Source organism: Salvelinus fontinalis, chromosome 12 (genome assembly GCF_029448725.1).
Source record: "Salvelinus fontinalis isolate EN_2023a chromosome 12, ASM2944872v1, whole genome shotgun sequence".
Lineage (NCBI taxonomy): Eukaryota > Metazoa > Chordata > Actinopteri > Salmoniformes > Salmonidae > Salvelinus > Salvelinus fontinalis.
Window position 1 is genome coordinate 34,363,024 of NC_074676.1, and position 18,309 is coordinate 34,381,332.

The following is an 18,309-nucleotide window of genomic DNA, read 5'->3' on the forward strand; positions in this document are numbered from 1 at the left end:
GCCTCTGTAGCAAATAAAATGTTATGCATAGGCCTATTTATTTCTGCAACAACACACATCACAAATTGTAAGCAAGCTAGTTACATTGCCTCCTAAAGACATGACTGACATTGGGGAAAGAGAGTGGGCTATCAGCTGATCGTATATTTTCTTTTTGTGATTTATCTTCAATGCTCTTAAAATTCTTCCATAACTTCATATTATTAATAATCTTCTAACTCATGATATATCGCTGGCTCGCCGGCTAGTGGCTTGTGTGGATATTTTAGTGTATGGTAGCAAAGGACCTTGTTCAGTGTCGTTCCACTCATCAGCATCACCTCGTGTTTCAGCATGATAATGCAAGGACCAATGTCGCAAGGATCTGTAAACAATTCCTGGAAGTTGAAAATGTCCCAGTTCTTCCATGGCCTGCATACTCACCAAACACATCACCCATTCAGTATGTTTGGGATGCTCTGGATCGATGTGTATAACAGCGTGTTCCAGTTCCTGCCAATATCCAGTGACTTCGCACAGCCATTGAAGAGGAGTGGGACAACATTTCACAGGCTACAATCGACAATCAGATCAACTCTATGCGAAGGAGATGTGTCACGCTGCGTGAGGCAAATGGTGGTCACACCAGATACTGACTGGTTTTCTGAACGACACTCTCTGTCCAACAGAAGTACTGTATATCTGTATTCCCTGTAATGTGAAATCCATAATAAAGGAAAAAGTGATCTCCGAGGAAGATAATGTACAGAGGTTTAGATTGAATGTAAAGAGGTGTGTTAATGATGCACACACAATATACAGAAAACACTCATATGCACAAACATAGCCACACTTTTCAGAACATGCTTCACGCACACACCTACCTCTATTGCCCCATGGTATGGCTGTCGTCACTGCCGCTCCATGTGTTGTTACAAAACAAAAGGCTAAGGTCTCTACAGAGTTCTCTCTCTACCATTACTCACACCTCTTGTGAAAAGAAGCTGCCCGTTGTCAGTGATCAGGCCTACCACTGTTGCTTCGTTGGCAAACTTAATGATGGTCTTGTAGTCATGCGCAGCCACGCAGTCATGGGTGAACAGGGAGTACAGGAGGGCACTAAGCACGCACCACTGAGGGGGCCCTTGTGTTGAGGGTCAGCGTGGAGAATGAGTGGTTGCCAACACTCACCACCTGGGGGCGTTCCGTCAGGAAATCCAGTTGCAGAGGGAGGTGTTCAGTGCCAGGGTCTTTTCCTTAGCGATGGACTTGGAGAGCACTATGGTGTTGAACACTGAGCTGCAGGAGATGTAATGATGACACACACTGCACTGAGGATGACAATGAATAAATCTTTGGTCAATTGGGGGTGGCAGGTAGCCTAGTGGTTAGAGCATTGGGCCAGTAACCAAAATGTTGCTAGATTGAATCCCCGAGCTGACAAGGTAAAAATATGTCATTCTGACCCTGAACAAGGCAGTTAACCCACTGTTCCTAGGCCTTCATTATAAATAAGAATTTGTTCTTAACTGACTTACCTAGTTAAATAAAATAAAAATGATCATGACACATCCCTCAATTGCTGTGTGTTGCAGCTCTGCTTTTGTTGTACTCAATCCACACTCTCATTCAGAGAAAACCCTGCCTGGCTGCAAAGACTTTGTCAACTTTGTCAGTTGGTTGTCCTGTAATTTAGACCAATGTGATAAGAAAGGAGGTTTTGGCTTCAAAGCTGGCTTGAAGAGTAGGCTTATTAGACTGCACAATCTCGGTATTGTACATCAGAATAGTAGTTGAGTATTTGCATGTAAAATTATTATGATTGTAATGGAGGACCGGGTGTCTCCTTATTACGCAATATTTAAAAGGCCTGCGCTATTGGGGGAGACCAGCTGTTTTTTAAGTTTTTTTTTAATGTGTATATAAATACATTTTAACCATTATTTTGACAGGGAAATCATACCGACACACTCTTTTTCAGATGAGCCCTGCATAAATACATCAAACACACTACCGTTCAAAAGTTTGGGGTCACTTAGAAATGTCCTTGTTTTTGAAAGATTTTTTTTCCATTAATATAACATAAAATTGATCAGAAATACAGTGTAGACATTGTTAATGTTGTAAATGAACATTGTAGCTGGAAACTGATGATTTTTAATGGAATATCTACATAGGCATACAGAGGCCCATTATTAGCAACCATTACTCATGTGTTCCAATGGCAGGGTTTGTTAGCTAATCCAAGTTTATCATTTTAAAGGCTAATTGATCATTAGAAAACCCTTCTGCAATTATGTTAGCACAGCTGAAAACTGTTGTGCTGATTAAAGAAGCAATACAACTGGCCTTCTTTAGACTAATTGAGTATCTGGAGCATCAGCATTTGTGGGTTCGATTATAGGCTCAAAATGGCTAGAAATAAAACTTTCTTCTGAAACTCGTCAGTCTATTCTTGTTCTGAGAAATGAAGGCTATTCCATGCAAGAAATTGCTAAGAAACTGAAGATCTCGTACAACGCTGTGTACTACTCCCTTCACAGAACAGCGCAAACTGGCTCTAACCAGAATAGAAAGAGGAGTGGGAGGCCCCGGTGTACAACTGAGCAAGACGACAAGTACATTAGTGTCTAGTTTGAGAAACAAACCCCTCACAAGTCCTCAACTGGCAGCTTCATTAAATAGTACCCGCAAAACACCAGTCTTAACATCAACAGTGACAAGGTGACTCTTGAATGCTGGCCTTCTATGCAGAGTTGCAAAGAAAAAGCTATATCTCAGACTGGCCAATAAAAATAAAAGATTAAGATGGGCAAAAGAACACACACTGGACAGAGGAACCCTGCCTAGAAGGCCAGCATTCCGGAGTCGCCTCTTCACTGTTTTCTAATGATTAATTAGCCTTTTAAAATTATAAACTTGGATTAGCTAACACAACGTGCCATTGGAACACAGGAGTGATGGTTGCTGAAAATGGGCCTTTGTACGCCTATGTAGATATTCCATTAAAAATCAGCCGTTTCCAGCTACAATAGTAATTTACAACATTAACAATGTCTACACTATATTTCTGATCTATTTGATGTTATTTTAATGGACAATTTTTTTTGCATTTCTTTCAAAAACAAGGACATTTCTAAGTGACCCCAAACTTCTGAGCGGTAGTGTATATACAACATGAACGGTAGTGTATATACAACATATACAGTTGAAGTCAGAAGTTTACATACACTTAGGTTGAAGTCATTAAAACTAGTTTTTCAACCACTCAACAAATTTCTTGTTAACAAACTATAGTTTTTGCAAGTCGGTTAGGACATCATCTTTGTGCATGACACAAATAATGTTTCTAACAATTGTTTACAGACAGATTATTTCACTTATAATTCACTGTATCACAATTCCAGTGGGTCAGACGTGTACGTTCACTAAGTTGATTGTGCCTTTAAACAGCTTGGAAAATTCCAGAAAATAATGTCATGGCTTTAGAAGCTTCTGATAGGCTAATTGACATAATTTGAGTCAATTGGATGTGTACCTGTGGATGTATTTCAAGGCCTACCTTCAAACTCAGTACCTCTTTGCTTGACATCATGGGAAAATCAAAAGAAATCAGCCAAGACCTTAGACAAACAATTGTACACCTCCACAAGTCTGGTTCATCCTTGGGAGCAATTTCCAAAAGGTACCACGTTCATCTGTACCATAAATAGTACGCAAGTATAACGCCATGGGACCACGCAGCCGTCATACCGCTCAGGAAGGAGACACGTTCTGTCTTCTAGAGATGAACGTACTGTGGTGCGAAAAAGTGCAAATCAATGCCAGAACAACAGCAAAGGACCTTGTGAAGATGCTGGAGGAAACAGGTACAAAAGTATCTATATCCACAGGAAAACGAGTCCTATATCGACATAACCTGAAAGGCCGCTCAGCAAGGAAGAAGCCACTGCTCCAAAACCACCATAAAACAGCCAGACTACGGTTTGCAACTGCACATGGGGACAAAGATTTTAATTTTTAGAGAAATGTCCTCTGGTCTAATGAAACAATAAGAGAACTGTTTGGCCATAATGACTATCGTTATGTTTGGAGGAAAAAGGGGGAGGCTTGCAAGCCGAAGAACATCATCCCAACCGTGAAGCACGGGGGTGGCAGCATGAGGTTGTGGGGGTGCTTTGCTGCAGAAGAGACTGGTGCTATAGATGGCATCATGAGGGGGGAAATTATGTGGATATATTGAAGCAACATCTCAAGACATCAGTCAGGAAGTTAAAGCGTGGTCGCAAATGGCTCTTCCAAATGGACAATGACCCCAAGCATACTTCCAAAGTTGTGGCAAAATGGCTTAAGGACAACAACGTCAAGGTATTGGAGTGGCCATCACAAAGCCCTGACCTCAATCCCATAGAAAATTTGTGGGCAGAACTGAAAAAGCATGTGCGAGCAAGGAGGCCTACAAACCTGACTCAGTTACACCAACTCTGTCAGGAGGAATGGGCCAAGATTCGCCCAACTTATTGTGTGAAGCTTGTGGAAGGCTACCTAAAACGTTTGACCCAAGTTAAACAATTTAAAGGCAATGCTACCAAATATTAATTGAGTGCATGTAAACTTCTGACCCACTGGGAATGTGATGAAAGAAATAAAAGCTGAAATAAATAAGAATTCTCATAAGTCATTCTCTACTATTATTCTGACATTTCACATTCTTAAAATAAAGTGGTGATCCTAACTGACCTAAGACTATTAATTTTTACTAGGATTAAATATCAGGAATTGTGAAACTGAGTTTTTATGTACACTCCTCAAAAAAATAAAGGGAACACTTAAACAACACAATGTAACTCCAAGTCAATCACACTTCTGTGAAATCAAACTGTCCACTTAGGAAGCAACACTGATTGACAATAAATTTCACATGCTGTTGTGCAAATGGAATAGACAAAAGGTGGAAATTATAGGCAATTAGCAAGACACCCCTAAAAAAGGAGTGATTCTGCAGGTGGTGACCACACACCACTTCTCAGTTCCTATGCTTCCTGGCTGATGTTTTGGTCACTTTTGAATGCTGGCGGTGCTCTCACTCTAGTGGTAGCATGAGACGGAGTCTACAACCCACACAAGTGGCTCAGGTAGTGCAGTTCATCCAGGATGGCACATCAATGCGAGCTGTGGCAAAAAGGTTTGCTGTGTCTGTCAACGTAGTGTCCAGATTATGGAGGCGCTACCAGGAGACAGGCCAGTACATCAGGAGACGTGGAGGAGGCCGTAGGAGGGCAACAACCCAGCAGCAGGACCGCTACCTCCGCCTTTGTGCAAGGAGGTGCACTGCCAGCGCCCTGCAAAATGACCTTCAGCAGGCCACAAATGTGCATGTGTCTGCTCAAACGGTCAGAAACAGACTCCATGAGGGTGGTATGAGGGCCCGACGTCCCCAGGTGGGGGTTGTGCTTACAGCCCAACACCGTACAGGACGTTTGGCATTTGCCAGAGAACACCAAGATTGGCAAATTCGCCACTGGCGCCCTGTGCTCTTCACAGATGAAAGCAGGCTCACACTGAGCACATGAGCACATGTGACAGACGTGACAGAGTCTGGAGATGCCGTGGAGAACGTTCTGCTGCCTGCAACATCCTCCAGCATGACCGGTTTGGCGATGGGTCAGTCATGGTGTGGGGTGGCATTTCTTTGTGGGGCCGCACACCCCTCCATGTGCTCGCCAGAGGTAGCCTGACTTGCCATTAGGTACCGAGATGAGATCCTCAGACCCCTTGTGAGACCATATGCTGACACATGCACATTTGTGGCCTGCTTGAGGTCATTTTGCAGGGCTCTGGCAGTGCACCTCCTTGCACAAAGGCGGGGGTAGCGGTCCTGCTGCTGGATTGTTGCCCTCCTACAGCCTCCTCCACGTCTCCTGATATACTGGCCTGTCTCCTGGTAGCGCCTCCATGCTCTGGACACTACGCTGACAGACACAGCAAACCTTTTTGCCACAGCTCGCATTGATGTGCCATCCTGGATGAACTGCACTACCTGAGCTACTTGTGTGGGTTGTAGACTCCGTCTCATGCTACCACTAGAGTGAGAGCACCGCCAGCATTCAAAGTGACCAAAACATCAGCCAGGAAGCATAGGAACTGAGAAGTGGTCTGTGGTCACCACCTGCAGAATCACTCCTTTTTTGGGGGTGTCTTGCTAATTGCCTATAATTTCCATCTTTTGTCTATTCCATTTGCACAACAGCATGTGGAATTTATTGTCAATCAGTGTTGCTTCCTAAGTGGACAGTTTGATTTCACAGAAGTGTGATTGACTTGGAGTTACATTGTGTTGTTTAAGTGTTCCCTTTATTTTTTTGAGCAGTGTATTTGGCTAAGGTGTATGTAAACTTCCGACTTGTTGAGTTGAGTTTATTTTATTTTTTACAGGGACAGTGCACATTAATCAACGTTTCAGTAAAAGTGCCGGTTTTAGCCAGCCGGCTAATTTTCAACCGCAGTCCCTGGGCAGGTTATTAAAAACAATTACAATATAGACAATAGCAACATAGAACAAGCAAGACATAGCAACATAGGACAAGCAAGACGTAGCACACAGACAGAGCAACATAGAACAAAAAGCAGCAAGACAAAATTCATAAAAGCAAGGAAGTGTTTCCACACCTCACAAGTTACAGACAACAGACATGGAAAGCGGCAACACACAGCTAGGGACCATGTTCACAAATCTGATTGACCTTCAACTGTGTACCTAATACACACAAATCTGAAAGGGGTGAATGAGAATATGTACATATAAATATATGGATGAGCGATGGCCGAGCGGCATAGGCAAGGTGCGATAGATGGTATAAAATACAGTATATACATATGAGTAATGTAAGATATGTCAACATTATTAAAGTGGCATTATTTAAAGTTCCACACATAACCTTAAAACCAATCTTTGTGTGGTTACAGCTGGGTGAGGAAGAAACGCCCTGCCATGGAGCCTTTGATGCCAATGCCCCCCAGTGCTGACCGGAGGGATGCGTGGCGTAGCATGACTGTACTGCCTTACCTGGAGCACCTGCACGGCGACACCGACCAGGACGACCAGGATGATGATGAACTCTTCTACGGAGCTGGAGACATCTACTCTCAGGGTTTCACTATGCCAGGTGAGATACAGAGATATGGAGGGAGAGAAGGATGGAGATATGACTTAATAGAGTGATGTTTATAAGGACTAGGAGGATGATGACAAGCTGCTCTATGGAGAAAGCCACATTTCCAGCCAGGGTTTTGCTATGCAAGGTGAGAGACACAGGATGGATGGAGGAAGAGGGAGGTGGAGAGATGTTGAGGTGGAGAGTGAGGGTTATTGGGAGAGAGAATTTGAGTGATAACATTTCTTTGTCACATTCTTTGCAAACAACAGGTGTAGACTAACAGTGAAATGCTTACTTACTGTACAGGTCTTTTTCCAACAATGCAGAGTTAAAGATAAACCATTTAAATAGTGCCATCAGGAATAAATACACAGTGAATAACGAATAACAATAACGAGTAAAAAATAACATGGCTCTATACAGGGATTACCAGTACCGAGTCGATGTGCAGGGGTACGAGGTAATTGAGGTAGCTATGTACATTTATAGTACCAGTCAAAAGTTTGGACACACCTACTCATTCAAGGGTTTTTCTTTATTTTACTCTTTTCAACATTGGTGAGTAACAGTGAAAACATCAAAACTATGAAATAACACATGAAATGCCTAGTTAAATAAAATTTAAAAGATCAGGTAGTAACCAAAAAAGTGTTAAACAAATCAAAATAGTCTATTTGAGATTCTTCAAAGTAGCCACCCTTTGCCTTGATGACAGCTTTGCACACTCTTGGTATTCTCTCAACCTGGAATGCTTTTCCAACAGAGTTTCAAATCAAATTGTATTGGTCACATACACATGGTTAGCAGATGTTAATGCGAGTGTAGCGAAATGCTTGTTCTTCTGGTTCCGACAATGCAGTAATAGCTAACAAGTAATCTAACAATTCCCCAACAACTACCTAATACACACAAATCTGAAAGGGGTGAATGAGAATATGTACATATAAATATATGGATGAGCGATGGCCGAGCGGCATAGGCAAGGTGCGATAGATGGTATAAAATACAGTATATACATATGAGTAATGTAAGATATGTCAACATTATTAAAGTGGCATTATTTAAAGTTCCACACATATGCTGAGCACTGTTGGCTGCTCGCAAACCATCTCAATTGGGTTAAGTTTGGGGGATTGTGGAGGCCAGGTCATCTGATGCAGCACTCCATCACTCTCCTCCTTGGTCAAATAGCACTTACACAGCCTGGAGGTGTGTTTTGGGTCATTGTTCTGTTGAAAAACAAATGAGTACCACTAAGTGCAAACCAGATGGGTTGGCGTATCGCTGCAGAATGCTGTGGTAGCAATGCTGGTTAAGTGTGCCTTGAATTCTAAATAAATCATGACAGTCTCACCAGCAAAGCACATCCACACCATCCCACACCATCACACCTCCTCCATGCTTCACGGTGGGAACCACACATGCGGAGCTCCGTTCATCTACTCTGCGTCTCACATAGACACGGCGGTTGCAACCAAAAATCTCAAATTTGGACTCAACAGACCAAAGGACAGATTTACACCGGTCTAATGTCCATTGCTCGTGTTTCTTGGCCCAAGCAAGTCTCTTCTTATTATTGGTGTCCTTTAGTAGTGGTTTCTTTGCAGCAATCCGACCATGAAGGCCTGGTTCACGCAGTCTCCTCTGAACAGTTGATGTTGATATATGTCTGTTATTTGAACTCTAGCATTTATTTGGGTTGCAATTTCTGAGGCTAATGAACTTATCCTTTGCAACAGAGGTATCTCTGGGTCTTCCTGTTGTGGTCCTCACGAGAGCCTGTTTCACCATAGCGCTTGATGGTTTTTGCAACTGCACTTGAAGAAACTTTTAAAGTTCTAGAAATTTTCCAGATTGATTGACCTTCATGTCTTAAAGTAATGATGGACTGTCGTTTCTCTTTGCTTATTTGAGCTGTTCTTGCCATAATATGGACTTGGTCTTTTACCAAATAGGGCTATCTTCCGTATACCACCCCTACCAACACAACTAATTGGCTCAAACGCATTAAGAAGGAAAGAAATTTCACAAATTAACTTTTAACAATAAGATGCATTACAGGTGACTAACTCATGAATCTGGTTGAGAGAATGCCAAGAGTGTGCAACGCTGTCATCAAGGCAAAGGGTGTCTACTTTAAAGAATTTCAAATATAAAATATATTTTGATTTGTTTAACACTTTTTTGGTTACTACATGATTTCATATGTTTTTTTCATAGTTTTGATGTCTTCACTATTATTCTACAATGCAAAAATAAAGAAAATCCCTTGAATAAGTAGGTATGTGTAACGATTTTCATCTGGTGAAGGAGAAGAGGACCAAGGTGCAGCGTGGTAAGTGTTCATTTTAATAAACAAAATAAACGGAACACTGAAATGGCAAAAATAATAAAGAGCGAGAACGAAACCGAAACAGTTCTGTAAGGAATATGCACAAAACAGAAAACAATCACCCACAACCAAAAAGGGGAAAACAGGCTACCTAAGTATGATTCTCAATCAGAGACAACGATCGACAGCTGCCTCTGATTGAGAACCATACCAGGCCAAACACAGAAATGGAAAACATAGCAAAACAACATAGAATGCCCACCCCAACTCACGCCCTGACCAAACCAAAAGAAAGACACAAAAAAGGAACTATGGTCAGAACGTGACAGTATGTCCAAACTTGCGACTGGTACTGTAAGTAGGGGTAAAGTGACTAGGCAACAGGATAGATAATAGACAGTAGCAGCTGTGTGTCCAGTGTGCGTGTCCAGTGTGTGTGCAAGAAAGTTAGTCCAAAAAGTGTCAATGCAGGTTGTCCGGGTAGCCATTTGATTAGCTATTTAGCAGTCTTGTTTAGCAGTCTTATGGCTTGGGGGTAGAAGCTGTTCAGGGTCTTGCTGGTTGCAGACTTGGTGCACTGGTACCGCTTGCCATGTGGTAGCAGAGAGAACAGTCTATAGCTTGGGTGACTGGAGTCTTTGACAATTTCTTGGGCCTTCATCTGACACTGCTTGTTGTAGAGGTCCTGGACAGAGTATGTGAGCGGAGCTGGAGTAGAGCAAGGTGTGGAGTGTGCCCAATTTGACTGGAGCGCAGAGCGAGTTTGCCAAAGGCTGGACCGTCGGCCTTCCTGCACACTCCAGTAGTGCTCACTTCACGAGCTCTGGGCATGCCCAGCCCAGCATGCATTTGTAGGCTACTTGTGTGCTGCTATAGCCCCTTGCTTTATCTACTGTCATGGAGTTCGCTAAATATTTTCATAAAGAAACTGATAAAAGAAACAGGTTAAAAATCAAGGTGACTTACAAAGATGAGGTGGACCAAGAGCAAGAGAGGGAGTGCAATGATGTAGTGTCTACGACTAAATAATCATTGTGAGATCTGAAAAGACACATATCTCGCAAGCATGATGGGTACTTACTATGTGTACATGCTAACAGAAAGGAAGGAGGTGGCTAGCTAGATAAGTGTGTCATTGTAGCAAAGTATTTCTAAACTAAAAATCAGATCTCTTAAGTGTTCATTTTCGTTCTATTATATATACTGAATAAAAATATAAACGCAACATGTAAACCCCTTTTTCATGAGCTGAAATAAGATCCCAGAAATGTTCCATATGCACAGAAACGTTTCTCTCAAATTTTGTGCACAAATTTGTTTACATCCTTGTTAGTGAGCATTTATCCTTTGCCAAGATAATCCATCCACCTGACCGGTGTGGCATATCAAGAAGCTGATTTAACAGCATGATCATTAAACAGGTGCACCTTGTGCTGGGGAAAATAAAAGGCCACTTTATAATGTGGAGTTTTGTTACACAACACAATGCCACAGATGTCTCAAGTTTTGAGGGAGCGTGCAATTGATATGCTGACTGCAGGAATGTCCAACAGAGCTGTTGCCAGAGAATTTAATGTTAATTTCTCTTCCATAAGCCCCCTTCAATGTCATTTTAGAGAATTTGTCAGTACGTCCAACAGGCCTCACAACCGCAGACCACGTGTATCCACGCCAGCCCAGGACCTCCACATCTGGCTTCTTCACCTGTGGGATCGTCTGAGGGGGAGGGGGATGCTGAGGAGTATTTATGTCTGTAATAAAGCCCTTTTGTGGGGGAAAACTCATTCTGATTGGCTGGGCCTTGCTCCCAAGTGGGTGGACCCGGCTCCCAAGTGGGTGGGCCTATGCCTTCCCAGGCCCACCCATGGCTGTCCCCCTGCCCAGTCATGTGAAATCCATAGATTAGGGCCTAATGCATTTATTTCAATTGACTGATTTCCTTATATGAACAGTAACTCAGTAAAATCTTTGAAACTGTTGCCTTATATATCTTTTTCAGTATATATAATACGCTGTCATTGATTTTGCCCCTGTAGGCCTGAAATATTACCTCTTTCAAGGAGCTTTCTGTTTTATTAAGGTTATTTGACCTAAATACATTTTTTTAGGCCTACCTATAGAAATAAAAATACAACTCCGCATCCCTGCCCAGTCGGACAAGAGTGGCCTGAAGGGTATTTAGCATCCTCAGTGGCTTTGCGAGTGAGGAGAGGGTATTCTCTGCTGCTGGCCTACTCTCCAGGCACCATCACATGAGTCTGAAGCCACAGACTGTGACCAAACTCATGCCTAATAAGGCGTTTTTTGGTTCATTTTTATTTAAGTCTTAAGTCACAGCCTATATGTGCAATTTATGGACTATAATGATTTAATACAATGTTTAAATGCTGAGCACTATAATGTTCCTGCCAGCCTAGTGTGTCGCACTCGCAAATACTTCAGTTTATTTATTTGTAGGCTATAGCCTTGAAATAATAGGATAATAATATAGCCTAAATAATTTATTTTAATGTCTGGCCAGTTCAATCAATGTGGATGTCTATGATTGGTTCAGATTTGGTCCGGTCTGTCTGTTGAACTCAAGGAAGGTCTAGACTGCACCATTTATTTCAAAAATGACATCAGCGTTGGTCTGTGCTTACTGTAGTGTAGCCTACAGTGTCGACCCACAATTTAATTTTATGAATGGCCATCCATGTGGTAGGCCTAACGTTTGTGAAATGGTTAGTTGCATTGGCTTTATTAGTCCTGATTCCTGTGACTAATCATTTTGGCTATTTAAAGATACAATATGCAGAAATCTCTCCACCATTTCCTGGTTGCTAAAATGTCAGTAGTGCGCCTAATTTCAGTTTACTGTATGTGACAAAACAAGCAGTCATTGTATGGAGAATCATTGTAACATCTAAACCGCTGTGAAATATATTTTCCATAAATGAAAATATTGTATTTTAGCGGTTTGAAACTGGTGTACAAAACCCGAAAGTAAAAGACTCCCAAACAAAATGTAAGAACGGGCAGCAATAAAATCGAACACATAGAACAGATCTACCGCTTCTTAGGCTTGCTTTCAATGAGAATGGCAGATCTGTAACTCACATTATCTATGTGAATCACCCAAAAAGTTACATATTGCAGCTTTAAGCTCTGAATGTCAGCTATCCAACTGTATCAGGAGTTATCCTGAGCCTGTTTGCAATGAAAATCAATGTGTTTACACAGCGGGTAATGCAGAAGTATTGTGTTTTTCCCTATGATCATCCCGTCAAAAATGTACAGATACAAACTCCATTACATGTTTTCCATTTTACTTTCACCTGTCCTGTTTTTAGGAAATGATTGTTAAAATGCCATATTCACATCAAAGCACATTTTTTATTTGAAGGATGTTTAAAACATGAGCAACACATGAAACAGCAGCGTTGCGTCAGCCGGTTCTTACTTCAGTCTAGACCTGCTAGACCTATTAGTTTCCCAAAATGTTTCACCTTAAGGGAGGAATGGCGTTAATGAAGTCCCTCCACCCCCTCTCTTTTCCTCCCCTCTCCTCTTTGTCTCTGTCATAATAATGTGATGTTGCCAATAGCCAGAGCCTTATCTAGTGCAGGAGAGGAGACAGGCAGACCTGGTGGAGCCAACCAGATGCTGCTGATATTGTGCCGCACTAGGACCTACTTGGGGACCCACACTAAGACAAATGTCAATGTTATGTGTTTTCTTTTGGATATTTTTTAATTTTTTGAATGACAAAAGCACTGTTTGGCATGGATGCACAATCCTTTGTCAGTTAGCCTTCTGTAGTGGTGTCATTAACATGGCAGTTATGTCATGCGTCAGAGCCCACATCCTCAAATCAAATTTTTACTCGCTTCTCACTGAACTTTTTTCCTTTGTATGGATTGGATCGTTATCTCTCTGTGTTTGTGTTCTGGTGTGTCCATCGCTGCAGAGGATCTGATCAAGCTGCTGTCTGTCAGTCTGTCTGTGATTGCGTCAGCCTAGTGCGTATGTGGGCTGGTAGTCACTATGGACCAGTGAGTCACTTTGTCCAGGCTGAGACTAATGATTGAACAAGGTCAGAGCTGATAGGAGAGGAGTCTGGAGGAGGAGGGAGCAGAGCAGGTGAAGTTGACTACGTCAGGCTCAGAGAATGTCCATGGAGGAAGGAGCAGAGCAGGTGAAGTTGACTACGTCAAGCTCAGAGAATGTCCATGGAGGAAGGAGCAGAGCAGGTGAAGTTGACTACGTCAGGCTCAGAGAATGTCCATGGAGGAAGGAGCAGAGCAGGTGAAGTTGACTGCGTCAAGCTCAGAGAATGTCCATGGAGGAAGGAGCAGAGCAGGTGAAGTTGACTGCGTCAAGCTCAGAGAATGTCCATGGAGGAAGCAGCAGAGCAGGTGAAGCTGACTACGTCAGGCTCAGAGAATGTCCATGGACTTGGTCATGGGGTTCATTTCCACTTTCCATGGAAGAACTCATTTCTTTCTCTAATCACTCAGTCAACTTCTCTCTTATGGCAGATGCTGTGATGTGCTTGCCTGGACTTTCACATGATATCTGATTCATTATATTTGATGACATTGGCACTAACATTGTTGAATGTGACAGGCTGGTATATCAGTAGTTGTGGCCTGAAGGTAGACTTATGTTGCTGTCTTGTACTTGTTTTGTAACATAAGGTGCTAGAAGCACTCAATATGCCCTCGCCTGCCTTGGCTAATTACCTCATGTTGTTGGTGTCATGGCTCTGGTTAGAGACACAGTATAGTCATTCTTGGCCCACTGCTAAAGCCCTAGGCACTGGCTGTGATGTAGGGCACACTACACAGAAAACAATGTATTTCAAGGCTATAACCTACTATACATTTCAGAACCTCAAAACGGGAGGGATCCAGTATTGAATGAATACAAAAAGCACATCAGGCATTTGACATCAAAAGATTAGATTAGATTCCTAGATGCCATACAATCTGAAATCTGATTCTTCCTTTGTCCCTGTAATCTTCAGATTTTTCACTGATAGCAGTACATTTGATAGATGCCATAAGACCATATAGCTACTTGCCTGTTTTACTGACTCATTCTAGTGGGTTAGTTTTGGGTTTATTTGCTAATTTTTCCTATTGACTGCAGTGATTAGCCTACCTGAGTCATCATATAAAAGACTGCCCAAACTGCCTCCTCTCTGACAACACAGTGAAATTCAAAATCAACACTCATTCAATCATTCCTAGTTTTTCTTTCTTGTCTTATATTAGAGATAAGAAGTGATGGAAATTGTTTTATTATATTAGCTTTCAAGTAGATTACATTATTCATCTTTCCACAATAGAGTTTTATGAGCTTGCTTGAACTGTGATAACGTGTCCAATCTGGCCTTACCCAATTACATGAGAACAACATGGAGCGGGACTATCCATCACGTATTTCTTCTTTCCCTCAATTACCTTTCCTCCCCTACACAGCAGTCTTTAATTTGTCTGCTGGGGTTTCTTGTGCATTATGTGTTGCCGATTAATCAAAGTTAAGCCCATTTAAACCTGAATCTTGTTTATGTTGGGGGAAAATGTCATTTCCACCTCTCCCCTTCGAAGGGAAGCACAAAAAGATGATTTGTATTTTCGATTTGATTCACCGCTGCTTCCGCTGTTGGGCGGCCTGTGGAAGGTATTTGTGAAATGATACCCACTATACTTTCATTTTCCCTTGCTGCCATCTGTTGTGTGTCTGCTCTCTGTGCCATGCTGTGGCTGTTAAAACATGTAGAATGGAACTTCAAAATAACTGGAATCACAATCATTTGTACTTGCGTGGCTTTGTAGGGCAATGCCTGTTGGGAGGCTGATTTGTGAGAAAGAAGAACTACAGTGAGTATGTAGAAGTGTTATAGAAATTTGCAAATTCAATTGAGTTTAAATTTGTTCATATAGTAATCTATTTTCCAGCCCAACTCCTCCCCAGTCTGAGCCTCCTATACTACACAACACACAGTCCTGTATTCTTCATCATTCCTCCATTAATCCATATCTTTCTATCTCTGTATCTTTCCCTCTCTCTCGCGCTCTCTCTTTGTCATTCCGTTGAAGGCTGAAGCATTAAGAGGTTTTAGAATTCCTAAGGGGTTTATACACTGCTCAAAAAAATAAAGGGAACACTTAAACAACACAATGTAACTCCAAGTCAATCACACTTCTGTGAAATCAAACTGTCCGCTTAGGAAGCAACACTGATTGACAATAAATTTCACATGCTGTTGTGCAAATGGAATAGACAAAAGGTGGAAATTATAGGCAATTAGCAAGACACCCCCAATAAAGGAGTGATTCTGCAGGTGGTGACCACAGACCACTTCTCAGTTCCTATGCTTCCTGGCTGATGTTTTGGTCACTTTTGAATGCTGGCGTTGCTCTCACTCTAGTGGTAGCATGAGACGGAGTCTACAACCCACACAAGTGGCTCAGGTAGTGCAGCTCATCCAGGATGGCACATCAATGCAAGCTGTTGTCAGGACCCGGTGCGAGAAACAGTCACTAATAATCGTCAGAACCCAGAAGATGAGGCAGACACAGCAGTACTAGAGATGGTGGTTTAATTAAAGAACAAAATCTTCAGGCAAAGAATCTAAATCCACAATGTCCAAACATAAAGCCAAGAAGCACAAAATGGATATCCTCCAAAATACAAAGAAACTCCACAAAGTGGTAAAAACAGCAGGGAAAAAACAAACCTCAAAAGCCTAATCCAAAAAACCACAAGAACAAAACCAGAGAACCTCTGGAAAATCCAATAAGAGAATCATATGTTCAGAACAAGGCTTGGGCTTGGGCTTGGGCTGGGTGCTAACATACAAACACTGAGCAAGGAACTGAGGAACACACAGGGTTTAAATACTAACAAGGGAACTACACAGGTGCAAACAATAATTAGAGCAAGGAAAAACAAAAGGTACAAAAAGGTGCAATGGGGACATCTAGTGACCAAAACCTGAACAGTCCTGGCCAAAACCTGACAGCTGTGGCAAGAAGGTTTGCTGTGTCTGTCAGCGTAGTGTCCAGAGCATGGAGGCGCTACCAGGAGACAGGCCAGTACATCAGGAGACGTGGAGGAGGCCGTAGGAGGGCAACAACCCAGCAGCAGGACCGCTACCTCCGCCTTTGAGCAGGAGGAGCAATGCCAGAACCCTGCAAAATGACCTCCAGCAGGCCACAAATGTGCTTGTGTCAGCATATGGTCTCACAAGGGCTCTGAGGATCTCATCTCGGTACCTAATGGCAGTCAGGCTACCTCTGGCGAGCACATGGAGGGTTGTGCGGCCCCACAAAGAAATGCCACCCCACACCATGACTGACCCACCGCCAAACCGGTCATGCTGGAGGATGTTGCAGGCAGCAGAACGTTCTCCACGGCGTCTCCAGACTCTGTCACGTCTGTCACATGTGCTCATGTGCTCAGTGTGAACCTGTTTTCATCTGTGAAGAGCACAGGGCGCCAGTGGCGAATTTGCCAATCTTGGTGTTCTCTGGCAAATGCCAAACGTCCTGCATGGTGTTGGGCTGTAAGCACAACCCCCACCTGTGGACGTCGGGCCCTCATACCACCCTCATCTGTTTCTGACCGTTTGAGCAGACACATGCACATTTGTGGCCTGCTGGAGGTCATTTTGCAGGGCTCTGGCAGTGCTCCACCTGCTCCTCCTTGCACAAAGGCGGAGGTAGCGGTCCTGCTGCTGGGTTGTTGCCCTCCTACAGCCTCCTCCACGTCTCCTGATGTACTGGCCTGTCTCCTGGTAGCGCCTCCATGCTCTGGACACTACGCTGACAGACACAGCAAACCTTCTTGCCACAGCTCGCATTGATGTGCCATCCTGGATGAGCTGCACTACCTGAGCCACTTGTGTGGGTTGTAGACTCTGTCTTATGCTACCACTAGAGTGAGAGCACCGCCAGCATTCAAAAGTGACCAAAACATCAGCCAGGAAGCATAGGAACTGAGAAGTGGTCTGTGGTCACCACCTGCAGAATCACTCCTTTATTGGGGGTGTCTTGCTAATTGCCTATAATTTCCACCTTTTGTCTATTCCATTTGCACAACAGCATGTGAAATTTTTTGTCAATCAGTGTGGCTTCCTAAGTGGACAGTTTGATTTCACAGAAGTGTGATTGACTTGGAGTTACATTGTGTTGTTTAAGTGTTCCCTTTATTTTTTTGAGCAGTGTATGTGTGTAGGGAAGCTCAGTATACCACCGCTGCTTATCTAGAGACTAGAAACCACCTCATCAGCACCAACTCTTACTGTGCAACAATGCATCCCACTATAGAGGGAGCCATAGCTTGACTGCAATAGAGCGGTGAGGTGTTTTTGAGAAAGAGAGGGAGGTGTGCATATGGCCTGTGGTGTATTTGACGTCAAACGTCCTGGTTTGTGACCCTCGTATCAGCCTTTCTTGCTCAGTTTGTGCCCACACACAACACCACCACCACTTATTATAATGATTTCCGCAAACATACATTCCCCCTCCTCCCTCCGCTCGCCGGCTCCAGAAGCAGCAGTTTGAAATTGCCGATTAGAGAGTAGCGAGTGTTAAAGTTGCCATGGCAACTGGGTGAGTCATCCCGCTGCGGTCAGTTTAGTCACACTTGCACTGTATATCCCTCCCTCTTCCTTCTCTCCCTCCTTTCCTCCCTCTCGCTCTGCTCTGACACCGTATGATTCTACCTTTTCTTTTGTCATCTTTGCTGTCGTCAAAGAGGGGGTGGCAGATGCAGGTCTTTACAGGTCAGCCACTGTTAGAGTCGTGAGTCAATGATGGTAGAGAGGCGCTGTGACGGGGAGTTTGATGA

General features: G+C 43.1%; 1 protein-coding gene across 1 annotated transcript in view; it reads left to right on the forward strand.

The window, feature by feature from the left end:
• Nucleotides 1-18,309, forward strand: part of LOC129867225 (serine/threonine-protein kinase STK11-like) — a 47,058-nt gene that overhangs the window by 22,771 nt on the left and 5,978 nt on the right. Inside the window, exon 9 of the mRNA XM_055940486.1 lies at nucleotides 6,946-7,145. Coding sequence (XP_055796461.1) covers nucleotides 6,946-7,145 — 200 coding nt within the window. The remainder of the gene's footprint in view (nucleotides 1-6,945; nucleotides 7,146-18,309) is intronic.